Source organism: Chlorocebus sabaeus, chromosome 9 (genome assembly GCF_047675955.1).
Source record: "Chlorocebus sabaeus isolate Y175 chromosome 9, mChlSab1.0.hap1, whole genome shotgun sequence".
Classification (NCBI taxonomy): Eukaryota; Metazoa; Chordata; class Mammalia; order Primates; family Cercopithecidae; genus Chlorocebus; species Chlorocebus sabaeus.
The window spans coordinates 68,377,090-68,391,779 of NC_132912.1; the positions used below are offsets into that span (position 1 = coordinate 68,377,090).

Sequence of the window (14,690 nt, forward strand, 5' to 3'; positions counted from 1 at the left end):
ACCTTTTCTTTTTCTTCTTTTCTGTTTTCTTTTGAGAAAGAGTCTCACTCTCTTTCTCCAGCTGGAGTGCAGTGACACGATCCTAGCCCAGTGCAGCCTTAGTTTCCAGGCTCAAACAATTCTTTCGCCTTAGCCTCCGAGTATCTGGGACCACAGGCATGTGCAACCTGGCTCATTTTTTAAATTTTGAACAGAGATAGGGTCTCGCTATGTTGCCCACGCTGGTCTGGAACTCCTAGGCTCAAGCCATCCTCCTGCCTCTAGTCCTCCTAAAGTGCTGGGATTACAGGTGTGAATCAGCACACGTGGCCCTTTTTTTCTTCCTTGTAAACTAAAACTATTGGCCGTTTCCTACAAGTTTTACATCAATCATCTGGAAATTTGTGTTCTTTTTCCTAAATAGCATTACTATTGGCTTCACTAATGGGACTGGGATGTTGTTGATTAGCTTTCGACACAGGACTAGTATTGACCCAGCTTGAAGGTGCTACAGAAGGCGAGTCCCACTGGAGAAGCTACCTGGGACTGTGGGAGCCATTTTAACCCTGAGAGTCTGGAGACAGCTATTGTCATATTGATGGGCATCTTGACAGCACCTTTCCAAACTCTTCATTTAGCAACTTTGGTAACTCTGGAAGTCCCTAAGATAGCACAGGAATGGGAGAGCTGTGGTATCTGGTACCTATCTCCTAAGTGCCTTAGAGATATATAGTTAGCTTTGCTAAAACACACACACACACACACACACACACACACACACACACACACACAAGGATTGTAGGATTGAGATAGTGGAAAAGATGGCAAATTTTCATAAATTTTCAGAACTATGGGACACCGTAGCCTTCTCTTCCCAACCAGAGGGAAGACTAACTTTTTAAAAAATGCCTATTATGCCCAGACACTTAGTATGTAATTTTGCCTGCACTTTACAGCAATTTTAATGGTGGTATTACCATTAATTTTAGTTAGAAAATAGGTAATTGCTCAAGAATCTAGCCAGTAAGGGATTCTGTCCCCCAGTCTCCATGACAGCAAGCCATGCTCTCCCACTGTACAGCGCCAGGACACACCCAGGAAGAATGCTTTATTACTGTGAGATGAAGACGTCAATGGCCAGGGCCTCACTGCAGCACCACCAATAAATCCAACAGCAAAGGAAACAAAAAAACACAGAAAGGGAGCTATTGTTTTCTGTTTTCCCAAGGAGACTCCGGCCTGAGCCACTGAGGCATTCAGAGTTCCCAGACAGGCCAGATTCAGGATGAGGAGGAACCTTGTAAGCTATGTTTTTTCCTACTGATTAAGATCATGTTTTTCATTGCCTTTTAAAATTTTATTTTTTAGATCACAGCAGCTAAGTCTTTTTAAAAACACAGTCTAGGCCTTGGGTCACAAAAGTTCACTAACTAGGTTTTGTCCCATTAGATGATGTTTCCTCTTTAATGTATTTGTAATGTAAACCTCTCCCCCATTTCTGCTGTGATCTTGGGACTGTGGCCAGCCTCCAACCTTTCCCCGCTGGTATGTCAACATTTAAATCTACAGCCAATAAGGAGGGTCACAGTTTCAACAAAACACCTTAAACAAAACCAGCACCCCACCCCACCCCCGCACGTCCCAGCTTCCCCAGTGGCTCATTCAAACTAACTTAAAGTCAAAAAACCAGAAGCAAATATGCCTTTTCCAAATTTGCAGCCTCTAAGGCAGATGAAATGGTCAGACATTTGCCTTTTAGGGTTGTCCTAGGAAGAGCTAACAAAAAGGGTGACAGCCCCTAAACAGCTGCTTGGGGAGGAGGACATCTGCCTCTCTTTCACCAGCCACTCAGTGCTCAGGCCTTGCCTCGCGCAACGCGGTGCCGCTGGGGAGCAATGGTTCTGAGCAGCCAGTTGTTATACGGCTTTTGTTTTAACGAAGCCACCCATTACAGTAGAGCCATAACTCCAGGAAGCCAGCTGTCAGGGTTGTGGCGCAGGCCCCTGCGGGTGGGAGGCAAGGGGAGAAAAACGGTGTCTGGCCAAATTCCCTTTCTGACACCTGAGCCTGGCTGGCTTTGTAACCGGAGAGTTTTGCGCCCTTTCCCCCATCCCATCTTCCCCGGGGAGATCCTGGGGCCCTTCTTGCTCTCCATCCTTGGAGAGAGCTCAGGGACATTTCGGGATTCTGATTTCTTGGTCTGCAACTCCCTGTGCGCCAGGCTGGGCTGGGCCCCGCTGCGGCTGGCTGGCGTTTGGCGCTCTCATCCAGAGAGCGCTTCGCTTTGAAATCTACCCACTCCTTTTTTTTTTTTTTTAAACCAGGTATGATGATGTCAAACGTGATGCTGATGCTACAGTTACAGCCCCTGCTGGCGCAGCCTCTCTGATTCTCCCTCTCCGCGTCCAGTGCTGGGCTTTTTCAGACAAGTGCATCTCCTAACCAGGTCACATTTCAGCCGCGACCCACTCTCCGCCAGTCACCGGACGCAGACCGCGGGAGGAGGGCTGAGGACAGCCGCGTGCTCTTCACCAGCAGCGGGGTGGGAGGAAGGACATTAAAATACTGCAGAAGTCAAGACCCCCACGTAGAACCCGGACCACGATGCGCGCCCCGGGCTGCGGGCGGCTGGTGCTGCCGTTGCTGCTCCTGACCGCGGCAGCCCTGGCCGAAGGTGACGCCAAGGGTCTCAAGGAGGGCGAGACCCCCGGCAATTTCATGGAGGACGAGCAATGGCTGTCGTCCATTTCGCAGTACAGCGGCAAGATCAAGCACTGGAACCGCTTCCGAGACGTGAGTCCGCAGGGCCGCCCGGGCAGAGGCCCGGGGTTGCGGGTTAGGGGAGTGAGCTCCAGGATCTGCGGGAGTGGCAGCCGCACGTCGCAGCCCAAGGCTCCGCAGCCCGGCCGGCTAATTACACGGAGAGTAAACAGTATGGGGGGATCACAGCCTGGCGCCCCTCCTCTGTCCCTGTGGCCCTGGCCGGCGGCCCTGGGACCCCCCAGCCCCGGGACCCTCAGCCCCACACCCGCCCGACACTCCGGGGGCGCGCTTTCCGGGGTCGCCTCTGCGGGTCGGGAGCGGGAAGGGGTGCGGGGCCGGGGGAACCCGGGCTCTGGCTGCTGCTGGACCCCGACCCGCTCCCCCGCTGCGTTGTGCCAGCCGCCCCCGGGCCTGTCCTAGCCACGGGGATGCTGCAGGCTGCACATACGGGGCACTGCAGCACCGGCAGGTCTGGGTGGGGCCGGCAGTGAGGGTGGCATCGGCTCGCGCGGTGCCCTCTGTTCCCACTGTGGGCTTTGCGGGAGGGGGCAGCAGGGGACGGGAGTGTGGCCGGGGCTCTGGGTCTGGGGTCCCAGCAGCCTTCCTAGGCGAGAAGGTGGAAGGCGTGTCTGTACGGGGGTGGGCTGGGGTTCCCGTGCAGAAGGGCGCTCGAGGACCCAGGAGGGTTTTCCTGGACCAATCTTTCAGGGGGGAACCCAGCTCGGAGCGAGGGGAGCAACTCGGAGCAGCTCGGAGCCGCAGGAAGGCTCCCGACCCGGTGGGCTTGAGAAGCCCGGGAGAGCCCAGAAGCTGGGTCTGGGGGCCCCCGGCGGGCGCCGCCCGAACCCCGGCGTAACCTTGGGCCGAACTCCGCGGGGTGGGGGCGGGGGGGCGGCTGCGGCACTTTTGTTTACCGGCACCTGTGGATCAGAGGGGAAGTCGCAGGCGGCGGCCTGGCGGGCCGGCTCCTTCCTCCGGGCCGGGCCGGGTTGTGGGCTGGGGAAGCAGGGGTGAGGCAGGGCGGGCGGAGGGTGTGGCTGGACCCCGAGATCGTTGGGGGTGCTGTGGGGGATGGGCCCGGATGCACCAGAGGCGACGCCGACTGCTCCTGGCAACCTAGTGCTCACCATCGCCCTGACCCCAGAAAACCTCTTCTAGGACCCCGATCTTTACTCCTGCTTCCCCAGATTCCCTCGTCTGACCCACCCAGTACAACGCAGGCCACACCATGACCTCTCCGGTTTTCTCTTAAACTGCGTGCATCCACAAGTTCTTGGAAATTTGTTGAAAACACACTTGCTTCATAGGCTGTCCAGCCAAGTAATGGGAAGAGGCAGAGATTTGGATCTTTTTATTACCGTCAGACAAGTGACTGTTTCTCCCCAAAGTCAAACTGGCAGGTTGTAATTCACAGAGGACAGCAGGAACCACGGGTAGCCAGGTCTCCAGGCTGAGTGGCCGGGCCCCCGATGGGCTGCTGATCTCCGCCTTCGCCCCACTTGCGACCTGTCCAGCCGCAGGAGCCTTGAGCCCCGTGAGGCCTTCCCGAGGCACCTGCAGGCCCGGCACAGATGAGCCGCAGTCTCCTGCCGCCTCCTGGGCAGCAGCCCGGCCACAGCAGCGAGGGGGTGGCAGCAGGCCGGTCCATCCGGAATCCATGTGTCACTGGCCTGGGCCTCCCTCCGACTCACTGGCTGTTTGATCTGCCAAAATGAGACCAGTGAAGGTCAGAGGGAAAAGAGATGCTTAATCAGAATAGGAAAGGTTTAAAATAAAAGATTCCTCCCCACCTCCCTTCTTCCACCTGCTTCTAATAGCCAGCTCAGTGGGTGACAATAAATGACTTACTGCTTGACCCCATGGCACTGGGCTGCCCACCTGTCTCCCTGTATTGGTGCCAACCACTTCCCCCTTCCTCCCATGCTCATCAGAAGAAGGGCACTAGATTTGAAAGTCTTCAGGACTTGCACATATAAGATTTATGGGAAAGCTTTAGGCATGTGTTGATTTTGGTAGCCTCAGGCTTTTGTAGGGCAGATGTCCTCTAAAACCCCATTGAAGGTAGTCCTGACTGCAGGAGGACAGGGTCAGGGAGAGAAGTAGGACAAAGAAGGCTGGGCAGGAGGGCCTGGCCCTGGGGATCTGTTGACAGCCTCTGCAGAAAGGCAGGAAGGAGGCTGCTAGCTCAGAGCCACTGCTTTGCATAACTCTAGGGGTATCACAATAGAAATGTCGCCCGCTGAAGTTGTGCAGTGCACAGACAGTATACAGGGTCCCCACCAGCACTAGAAACGTATTCCTCTTCTGCCAGAAGAAGCCCTACTTCCTGCCTAAGGGCTGAAGGCACTCTAACTGGGCCCAGTAGCAATGGGCTTTATATTTCCATTAGGCCAGCTCTTTGGAAAATATGCTCCTTGGTTCCTCAAAGGAGAGATGGGAATTTCATTTGAACCCCTTAAGGGGTTGCAAGGTTGAACTGGAACTTTGTTCATAACCCCATAATGGTGCAGGGCCCCTCATTTGCCCTAGTAGGGTGGAGGCAAGCAGGAGGAGTGGGATACTCTCAGGCAACAGGATTGGGAGGGAAATGCCTCATTAAATGATGTGGACAGAACTGAAGGGGGAATTTGAGGGAATCATGTTGAAAGGGTCAGGAGAATGAAGAAGAGCAAGAAAACTTTAGGAGTTGCTCCACTTTGGAATTGGCCAGAGCTGGTTGAGAGGGAGGGCAGCTTAGCATCTTTCTCTGAGCACCAGGATTATAGGGAAGGCAGGATTTACCAGCTGAGTAATCCTCCCTTCCAGTGGGCTCAGGGCTTTCACAGCCTGCGCCTGGCTAGATCTCTTCTAATGCTGGGTGCCCGACTGCCAGGGAGGAGGGGATTCTGGCAGAGGAGCAGGGAGGTTGTGGACTCCACCTGGCTCCCTGGCCCACAGATCTAGCCATGCCCTGCCCTGGGCAGTCCTGGGCTTTTCCAAGCCCTGCTGCCCGATGCTCCTACCTCCCAATTCACTCCCTGCACAACTGGGTGGAATTTAATGCAGGTCTTTGGAACAAAGCATCTAGGGCTTAGAGGGATGGACACTTGGAGGAGACAGGTCCATTACACAGCATTCTTCAGGGCAGGCTCCACAGAGCTTGGCTATGAAGAACTGACTGTTCTCTTTCTTCTTGGTTCTTCTCTACTTTGTACTCCACTTCTACGAAGTTTTCATTATATTTATGAGTGTCTTGCACAGTGCTTGGCACCCAGGAGGCGCACAGTTCATATAAGTTGAGTCTCTGGTGCAGTGAGCACTCATGTCTGCCAGTCCCTATGGAAAGCACTTTAATTTGAGTGGTCTCTTGTGCCTGTCGACGACCTGGGAGATAGTTATTGTTACTTTACAGACTACCATTTTATGGTTGTAGAAACGGAGGCACACAGAAGTAACTTACCCAAAGGTCAAATAGCTAGTAAGTAGCAGAGCTGAGATTTGAATCCAAGTCATCTCACTTAATTTTGCTTTTCAGGGAATTCTAGGGCTCACCCTTAGCAAAAGTAAAAAGGAAGGGTCTATCCTGAAGAACAAAGTCTACCCTGGCTCATGTCCTCTGAGTCTTCAAGGATGCCCTGAGTAGGAGTGTCACCTCCTAGGAAGGTGGGCCAAAGCCCCCAGTGTCTCCAGCAGCCTTCCCATAGCCTGCTCCCCACCCAGGCCTAGCAACACTCCAGAGGCAGCTCTCCACCCAGGAGGGGCTGGGGTGCAGTGCGCTGGGACAGCTCTGGCCTGGGTGCAGGTTCAGACTCTGCCACTGACTGGCCCCAGGATACTAGGCACATCACATAACCCCTCTGAGCTTCGGTTTCAGACTAGGAAACTAAAAGGGACGCATAAGCCTGAAGGCACCTTGTCAGGGAGCTGGAGGGCTTCCAGGGCAGGTACTATGCTCCTTCCCGATGGAAAAACCACCAGATGGGTCCTCATTTCTGGGGCTGGCCCACACCATGCCTGTCCCTGTGAGAAAGACGTTACTGCATGTTCACTGTCACTCATGCACTGCAGATCTGAGCACTTCCTGGATGCCAGGGACTTCATCATGATCCTGGAGTCTGGTCCAGGGATATTGTTACCTGCTGGCTACATACGAGTCTCATGTGTTTAGGAACACCAAAAAGGCAAGTAGCAAGTAGCCACAAAGGGGCTCCCTCCTGACCACCCCTCCCTGCTTCCCACCCCACACACCTAAACCAGCGTGAGTGTGGGGATGTGCTGCGCCAATGTCTGTGGGTAAGTGTGGGTGTGTGAGAAGAACCCAAAACTGGGTCAGGATGGATTTCATAATTGGGGTTTGGGTCCTCTGCCAGATAAAGTGACTAAAAACAAAACAAAACATATAACAACAACAACAACAATTGGGGTTTGAGAATGGAAGGGTGGGCCTTTCCCTGACCTCCCCTCCACCCCGGCTTCTAACTGGAGCAGTGTCAGCAGAGTGATGGGCTCTTGAACACCCAGCGAGACTCCAAGCCTGGGAAGAGAGGGAGAGAAGAGCCCTCTTTGCCTGGAGAGGCTGTCGTATGCTACTCCAGTCTTGCAGCAGCCGGAGAGGATGGGAAGCCAGCACCCTCCCCTCCCCGTCTCGAAGAGGTCAGAAGGCTACCTGGAGCACAGAAGAGCTCTGTCCTACCCTGAGCCCCAAGGGCCAGAGAGAGTGCTCTGCTCATCTTCCCAGTGAGGGGATAGAACTAGTTGTGACCTTAGGGCAGCCACTTCACCTTTCTGGGCCTTGATTTTCCTGGTGGTTTAGTGGGGAGGCGAAACCAAATCATCTACAGAGGCTTTAGCATGCTGTGACTCCAGGAAGAACCTGGCAATGGCCTGGCCACCCATAGGTATACCCTGCCTATCCTACCACACCACCGCCACAGGCTGGGCAGCAAGTCTTTGGGTTTAAGGAAGAGATTCTCTTTTCTCTCCAGAGAAAGTACCTGTGACCAGATTAGGGGAAGGTGTATATTAGCTGGAGACCAAGAAACCTGAGAAATGGGGCCTAATGGCATCTTGGGGCAAGCACCAGGCTGAGGATGCACGTATCATCTCTCTTAGTTAGCTAGTTAGCGTGGGCTGCTGTAACAAGATACCAGAGATGGGGTGGCTTAAACAACAGAGATTTATTTTATCCTCACACTTCTGGAGGCCAGGAAGTCTAAGATCAGGATGCTGGCAGACTTGGTGTTTGATGAGGGCCCTCTTCCTGGCTTACACTTTTCTCATTATAGCCTCACATGGCAGAGAGAGAGAGAGCATGAGCTCTATGTAGCCTCTTCCTTTTTTTTTTTTGAGACAGGGTCTCACTCTGTCACCCAGGTTGGAGTGCAGTGGTGCAATCTCGGCTCACTGCAACGTCCACCTCCTAGACTCAAGCGATCCTCCCACCTCAGCCTCCCAAGTACCTGGGATCACAGGCACACACCACCACGCCTGGCTAATTTTTGTATTTTTTGTAGATAGGGGGTTTCACCATGTTGCCCAGGCTGGTCTTGAACTCCTGGACTCAAGCAATCCACCCCCTTCCACCTCCCAAAGTGCTAGGATTACAGACATGAGCCACCATGCCAGCCTCTAGCCTCTTAAACAGACCCCGATGAGGGCCCTACCCTGATGGCTTACCTAGACTGAATCCACCCCCCCAAGACCCCGCCTCCTAATCAACTCCCATTGGAGGTCAGGATTTCAGCATTTGGGTTTGGGGGAACACAAACATGCAGTCTACAACGCCATCTCTGCGTCTCCTTGCAGGAGCAATGTGGGTCTTCTTAGAGTTGTGGATGGGAAAAATGTATGCCCAGGCCTAGGCCTGGATATAGAATTTAGATACCACTATGCCCAGCCTCAGTGTGCAGACCTGGCCCGGCTGTGGCTCTTGAAGTGTGCCAGCCTCTGACCGCCCAAGGGCTTGGCCAGCATCCAGTTGCAGGTGTGGCTCCTTCCTTGGGGTTCCTGCAGCATTTATTGGCCATAACTCATTTGGCACAGGTTTAGATGCCACCTCATAGCATCACTTAAACTGCGGGCTGTATCTTCAGAGTCCTCCTGCTGGTATTTGTAATGTATGTTTGTCACATTCCTCCCATCGTAATCCCCTGAGGACAGGGTCTGGGAACAGACTGCCTTGCGTAGCTTACCACCCCATCCCCAGAGCATTGCATGGGGTGTTTGGCACACAGTAGGTGCTCAATGTAAACGTGTGCACTGTGGCATGTTAGAGCCAGACAGGATCTCATCCAGCACATTCTCTGCACCCCTCCCTCTCCTCTCCAAGTAGCAGTGCTGTGGGTTCAAATAAAGAGGGGCTGGAGTGCTGGTCTGACTGTGCTGGTGATTTGGGGAGATCTCTTCCTCTTCCTGAACCCCAAAACATTGGGACAAACACAGCAACACGCTCAGCTCCCTGAATTTCAGTGATTCATTTGTGGGATAAGGGAGTGAATGATAAATGAAGGACGACTGTCCCCAGGTCTCCCTGTCCTTCAGCCCTCTGTGCCTGTCCCTGGCTGCAGCCAGTCTCCCACTTTATCCTGTGGAGAGGGTGCTCTGAGCCTCTTCCCCACTCCCACACCTTATTATGCCCAAAGAGTGTGCCAGTCACCTATCAGACATGTGGATGGTGGGGACAGGGCTCCCTCGGGTAGAGAACAGCTTCTGTAAGGCGGGGTGTGCAGCCCCCTCCTGCTCTCTGCCCTGACACCTGCCAATCTGTCAAGGCTGCCCTGTACAGAAGGGTAAGCCAGACCCCGCTGGTGTCTTACCTCTGCCTGGATGCAAACAGCTCGCTCCTTCCCTGACCCCTTGTCCCCTGGCACAGGGCAGAGGACTCAACGAGTCTGAAATCGTTCAGGCTCCTATTCTGCTAATCTCCAAGTTCTCAGTTTGGAAGAACTGGGGGAGCAGAATCCTGGAGGCTCAGAAGCACTGAGCCCCACATTTCACAGGTAAAGAAACAGGGCCAGCCGGGCGCGGTGGCTCAAGCCTGTAATCCCAGCACTTTGGGAGGCCGAGACGGGCGGATCACGAGGTCGGGAGATCGAGACCATCCTGGCTAACACGGTGAAACCCCGTCTCTACTAAAAAATACAAAAAACTAGCCGGGCGAGGTGGCGGGCGCCTGTAGTCCCAGCTACTCAGGAGGCTGAGGCAGGAGAATGGCGTAAACCTGGGAGGTGGAGCTTGCAGTGAGCTGAGATCCAGCCACTGCACTTCAGCCTGGGCAACAGAGCGAGACTCTGTCTCAAAAAAAAAAAAAAAAAAAAAAGAGAAACAGGGCCAGAGAAAGGGCAGGAAAAAAAAAAAAAAAGAAACAGGGCCAGAGAAAGGGCAGGCACCTGCGACACCGCTCCTCTTGCGGCCCGGGGCTCTTCCCCTGCACCATGGCCTGTGGCTCGGCTCCAGCCCTGGGGTCTCCCTCAGACCTCCCTGGGGCTTGAATTCTGACCCCCATCCCCATGTTCCAGAAGGGAAGTCAGGGTCCTGAGGCAGCTCAGAACACAGCCCCGGGCCTCTCACTCCTCCCACTGTTCTCTGCCCTTTATGGACTATTGGGGCAGGGACCAAGGACTAGGGCAACCACCAAAATGCCACTGGACCAGCAGGGAGGTCAGGCCCCAGGCATCAGGTGGGTGTTGGCACAGGCATACCTGAGCCCAGGCCCAGCCCGGCTCCTGGCATGCGGGGAGTGATGATAAGCACATTTTTGCCCTCTAAGGAAATTCCTCTGAGGGCAGAGGAGGTGGGAGGCTGGAGTCTTCTAGATGCCTGTCTCCTTCTGTTTATCCAGGCCTAACACAGCCTCTGCCGCCGCCTCCAAGAGAGGGGCAAGTATTTACACCTGGCCCCTCTGCCCCCCACCCCCCTGCCCAGCCACCCCCACCCCCTCGCAGGGATGCTGCCTCCCAAAGTGCCCTCTCCCGGGTGTGTGATGGGGTGTTAATCCTCAGCAGAGGAGGATCCCAGGTGTCGCCACTGGGCCCCGCCTCGCTCTTTTCTGGGTCCTTCTCTCTGTGTCCTGTGGCTATTTCCAGGGAGGGCAGGAGAAGGCCACAGAGGCCAGCTTCTTTCCAGTCCTGGGCCTTCTTCGGTGGACTGGCCTCCATCACAGGCTCCCTTGCCTGAGGAATGAGGTCAAAATAATGGCAGGTACAGGGCCTCTCAGATGCTGAGCCAGGCCTGGCCCACTTCCATTTTTAGAGATTCTTGATCTATTAAAAAATGAAGAAATGCCGTAACAAGGTTAGGGAAGTTGTAGTGTATTCAGTCTTATGATGACCGTCTTCTTTCCGTCCTCTTGCTGTGCTTCTGGCTGTGTGGCAAGTGGAGACAATGTCAGACATCCATATTGAGGCCCCTTGTAACACTGAGACCCTACAGAGCCTCTGCCCAGCCCTGCCCCTACACTCCCCGGGTGTGTGCCAGAGAACCCGGGGTTCAGGCGTCCTGTCTTGTGTGTTTTGAAAGTACAGAGCTTCAGTTCACAAAGTGCCCTTGCAGACATGATTGCTTGGGTTCTTCTGTAGCTCAGAGGGGAAGGCAAGGGGGTCATCCTTATTTTACAGCCAAGGAAGCCAGTCCAGCAAGGGAAGCAACTCACTTGCTGGCAGTCAGTGGCAAGACCAAGCAGGAGCCCAGGCCCCCGAGTCCTTGGTGGTGAGGGGTGTAGGGGGTAAGGTCTCCCTGTCACATTGTGCTGCAAAGAAGCAGGTGGATCTTGACCCCATAAGCCAGGGTCTGGAGGGCTGCTCTTCTTTGCTGATGCGCTGCTGGGCCCCAAGCTTCCCACCAGATGGAGAAGCTGGGAGAGACTGGGTTAATTCAAGCTGTGAAGTGAGCGGGTGATTTGGGTGCTAATTAAAATGACAGGAAGTAAACAGCACTTGGAAACACCCAGCATGTGCCCCCTAAGCCTGACTAGGCTTGCGCACTCACTGCTGTCTCCCCCAGCTTGGCGCAGTGGGCACCGTCTCCATGGCAACGGAGCTGAGCTGCAGAGATCAAAGCTGGAGATGGGTTAGCTCCAAACCAGCCAAACCAGGGGTCGTGTGAAGGGGTTTCTGAAAAATGCCTGGAGAACGGGGGCCCCCAGGTGTCTTCCCCTTCCACCGCCAGACCCTCCCCTCCTAACTGCAAAACTCCCTGCCTAGGGCTTGAAGCTGAGTTGGTGTGGTAGGAGAAACCACCTGTGGGCTGGGATTGGGCCTCCTGGGACCCACCCCTGGCCTGGGACTTTTTTCATCAGCTAACATTCATGGAGTACTGGTTAGAGGCATGGATTCTGGAATCACAGTTCTGGGTACAGCACTCTTCTCCTTTGCAATTGCTGTGTGACCCTGCATAAGTCACTTAACCTCTCTGAGCCTCAATTTTATCATCTGAGACATGGAGATAATAATAGTAATGTTTCTTAGAGTTGTTGTGAAGAGGAAACAAGCTAATGAATGTAAAATGTTTAGCATAATGCTTGCCACGTGGTAATTGCTGTAAAGATGTCAGCCAGTGTTAGGAGTGTGTATTACTAGATGCTGGGCATAGAGAGAAGAAATTTACATGATCTCTGCCCTCAAGGAGGGCATCCAAGGAACTGGCCATCTAACTAGGGCGGAGTGAGGCGGAGGTGACATTGCCTGGTGTCACTGGAGCAATGGTAGACTTCTGTGAGGCGCAGCTGGCCTAAAGGATAAGGAGTGGGGCTCGGGAAGATGATGGCCGAGCTGGGTTTTGGGAGATGAATAGAAATTCTGGGGCTGACGTGAACTCGCATTCCAGATGGCGAAGGCTGTGCTGGCCATGCTGGAACCTTGCAGGAGGGACCTGGAGCCGGGGCAGCCAGGGAGAGATCAAGAGAAGACGGAATTTCTTCTGTAGGTGACAGGGAACCCGTGAAGGGCTTTCAAAATATAATACTTATTATATTTTTTATTATTTTTAGAATTTATTTTATTTTATTATTTATATTTATTATGGTTATGATTATGTCTTTTCCCTTTATTACAAAGTAATATATGTTCATTGCAGAAATTTTGGGGAAAGTAAGATGTCAGAAAAGAAAGATGTCAGAAAGAAAGATGTCAGAATTCTCTGTATTCCTACCCAGCAGAGGAAACGACTATTACCATTTTGGTGTAAATCCTTTTCACCTACTCACTTTCTTTTTCCCCAAAATGAGATCAAACTGTATATTCAGTTTCAAGGAGGGAGAGACCGGGTCAGAATTGTGTTCTGGAAGGATCTGGGTGGCCACAGCCATGTGGAAGATGGTGGGAGGAGGGAGACCCTCAGGGGGCGCTGCAGTTGTTCAGGTTGGGGTGGTCCAGGCCAGTGGGTGGAGGGCAGGGAGGGCAGGCAAGAGGGATTTGGGAGGGGAAGGGGCAGGACAGTCTTTGGGTTGGCAAGGGTGGCACTGTGAGCCTGCTGCAGGAACAGGCCTGGAATGGGAAGCAGGAGCCTGGGTTCTCCCTGGACCAGCCTGTTCCTTAGCGCCCCTTGTATTGCTTTGTGTGAGGCACCCTCGGAGGGAGGAAGAACGGCTGCTCTTTTTCATCCCAGAGGCCCCGTGTTTGGGGTGAAGATACCCAAGAACATCAGCAAAGTGTTAGACATAAGCACAGAGCGGGAGGGACCTGAGGCCTCATGGCTGTCTCAGTGGTCTCTAAGCTGCCTGCCTAGAGCCAGTGCAGAAGCCTGGCCCAAGCTGGGTCTTGCCCATGGGATTCCAGAAGTCTCAGGTAGCACGTGGGTGCTGGAAGATTTAAAAAGCTCCTCGGGGAAGGGCACGGTGGCTCATGCCTGTAACCCCAGTGCTTTGGGGGGCTGAGGCAAGAGGATCACTTGAGCCCAGGAGTTGGAGATCAGCCTGGGCAGCATATCAAGACCCTATCTCTATGAAAAAAACCACACCAAAAGTTAGACAGGCGTGGTGGCACATGCGCGTGGTCCCAGGTACTTGCAAGGCAGGAGGATCGCTTGAGCCTGGGAGTTTGAGGCTACAGTGAGCTATGATCGTGCCACTGCACTCCTGCCTAGGTGACAGAGCAAGACCCTGTCTCAATAAATAAATAAAAATAAAGAGCTCCTCGGCTGATTCTAAGGCACAGTCACCACTGAGGTTCTCATGGCACAGTAAGGAAGTGACTTGTTTGAGGACACGCTGTGGGCCAGGCTGAAAGTGGACTCCTGGTCCAATGCCCCTTCTATGTCCTCTCTCTACCTCCTCCTCCTCAGTGCAGACACTGGTACTCTCTTAAGGAGAGATACTCTAACTTATGGGGTGGGAGTGGGGGATAGGGAACCCTGGCTCAGTTCCTCTTTTGTCTTGCGATCTCTGGCCAGTTGCTTTTCCTCTCGGAACCTTCATTTTCTCCTTTCTTCTGGTGTTGATCCTGTTGGCTCTGACTACTTCATAGGACTGTGAAGACAAAAGGCAGACCCATCCAAATTCCTGGAGAGAACTTACTCTAAAAGTACCATGCAGGCTGGGCACAGTGGTTCACGCCTGTAATCTCAGCACTGTGGGAGGCTAAGGCAGGAGGATTGCCTGAGCCCAGGAGTTCAAGACCAGCCTGGGCAACATGGCAAGACCCCCATCTCTATTAAAAAAAACTGTTTTTAAATTAAAAGCTTTACTCATATAGATAGGTAGATAGATAAGCATATCTAAGCACCACGCAATACAAGCCATGGGCTCTTCCAAATCCCCATTTTCCAGGTGAGGTTGGCAGCAGAGCCACCTGCCAGCACTCTCAGGTGTAGAACGGGGCCTCTGTTTCCTGAGAAACCCCAGGTGCCCTGATGAGACCATTTCTCACAACTGCTAATGAGCCCACTGGGGTGCCAGAAATAGACACCCAACGCTGCACTGAAAGGCATTATTCGCACTTGCCAACAAACACCTTCTTATCAGCTTAAAGGTGGCA

At 53.5% G+C, this 14,690-nt stretch overlaps 1 protein-coding gene across 1 annotated transcript in view; it reads left to right on the top strand.

The window, feature by feature from the left end:
- Positions 1 to 1,950: 1,950 nt before the first annotated feature.
- The window catches only part of SPOCK2 (SPARC (osteonectin), cwcv and kazal like domains proteoglycan 2), a 29,544-nt gene continuing 16,804 nt past the window's right edge, over positions 1,951 to 14,690 (top strand). The window contains exon 1 of the mRNA XM_007963123.3: positions 1,951 to 2,772. Within this exon, the coding sequence (XP_007961314.1) occupies positions 2,584 to 2,772 (189 nt within the window). The 5' untranslated portion in view covers positions 1,951 to 2,583. The remainder of the gene's footprint in view (positions 2,773 to 14,690) is intronic.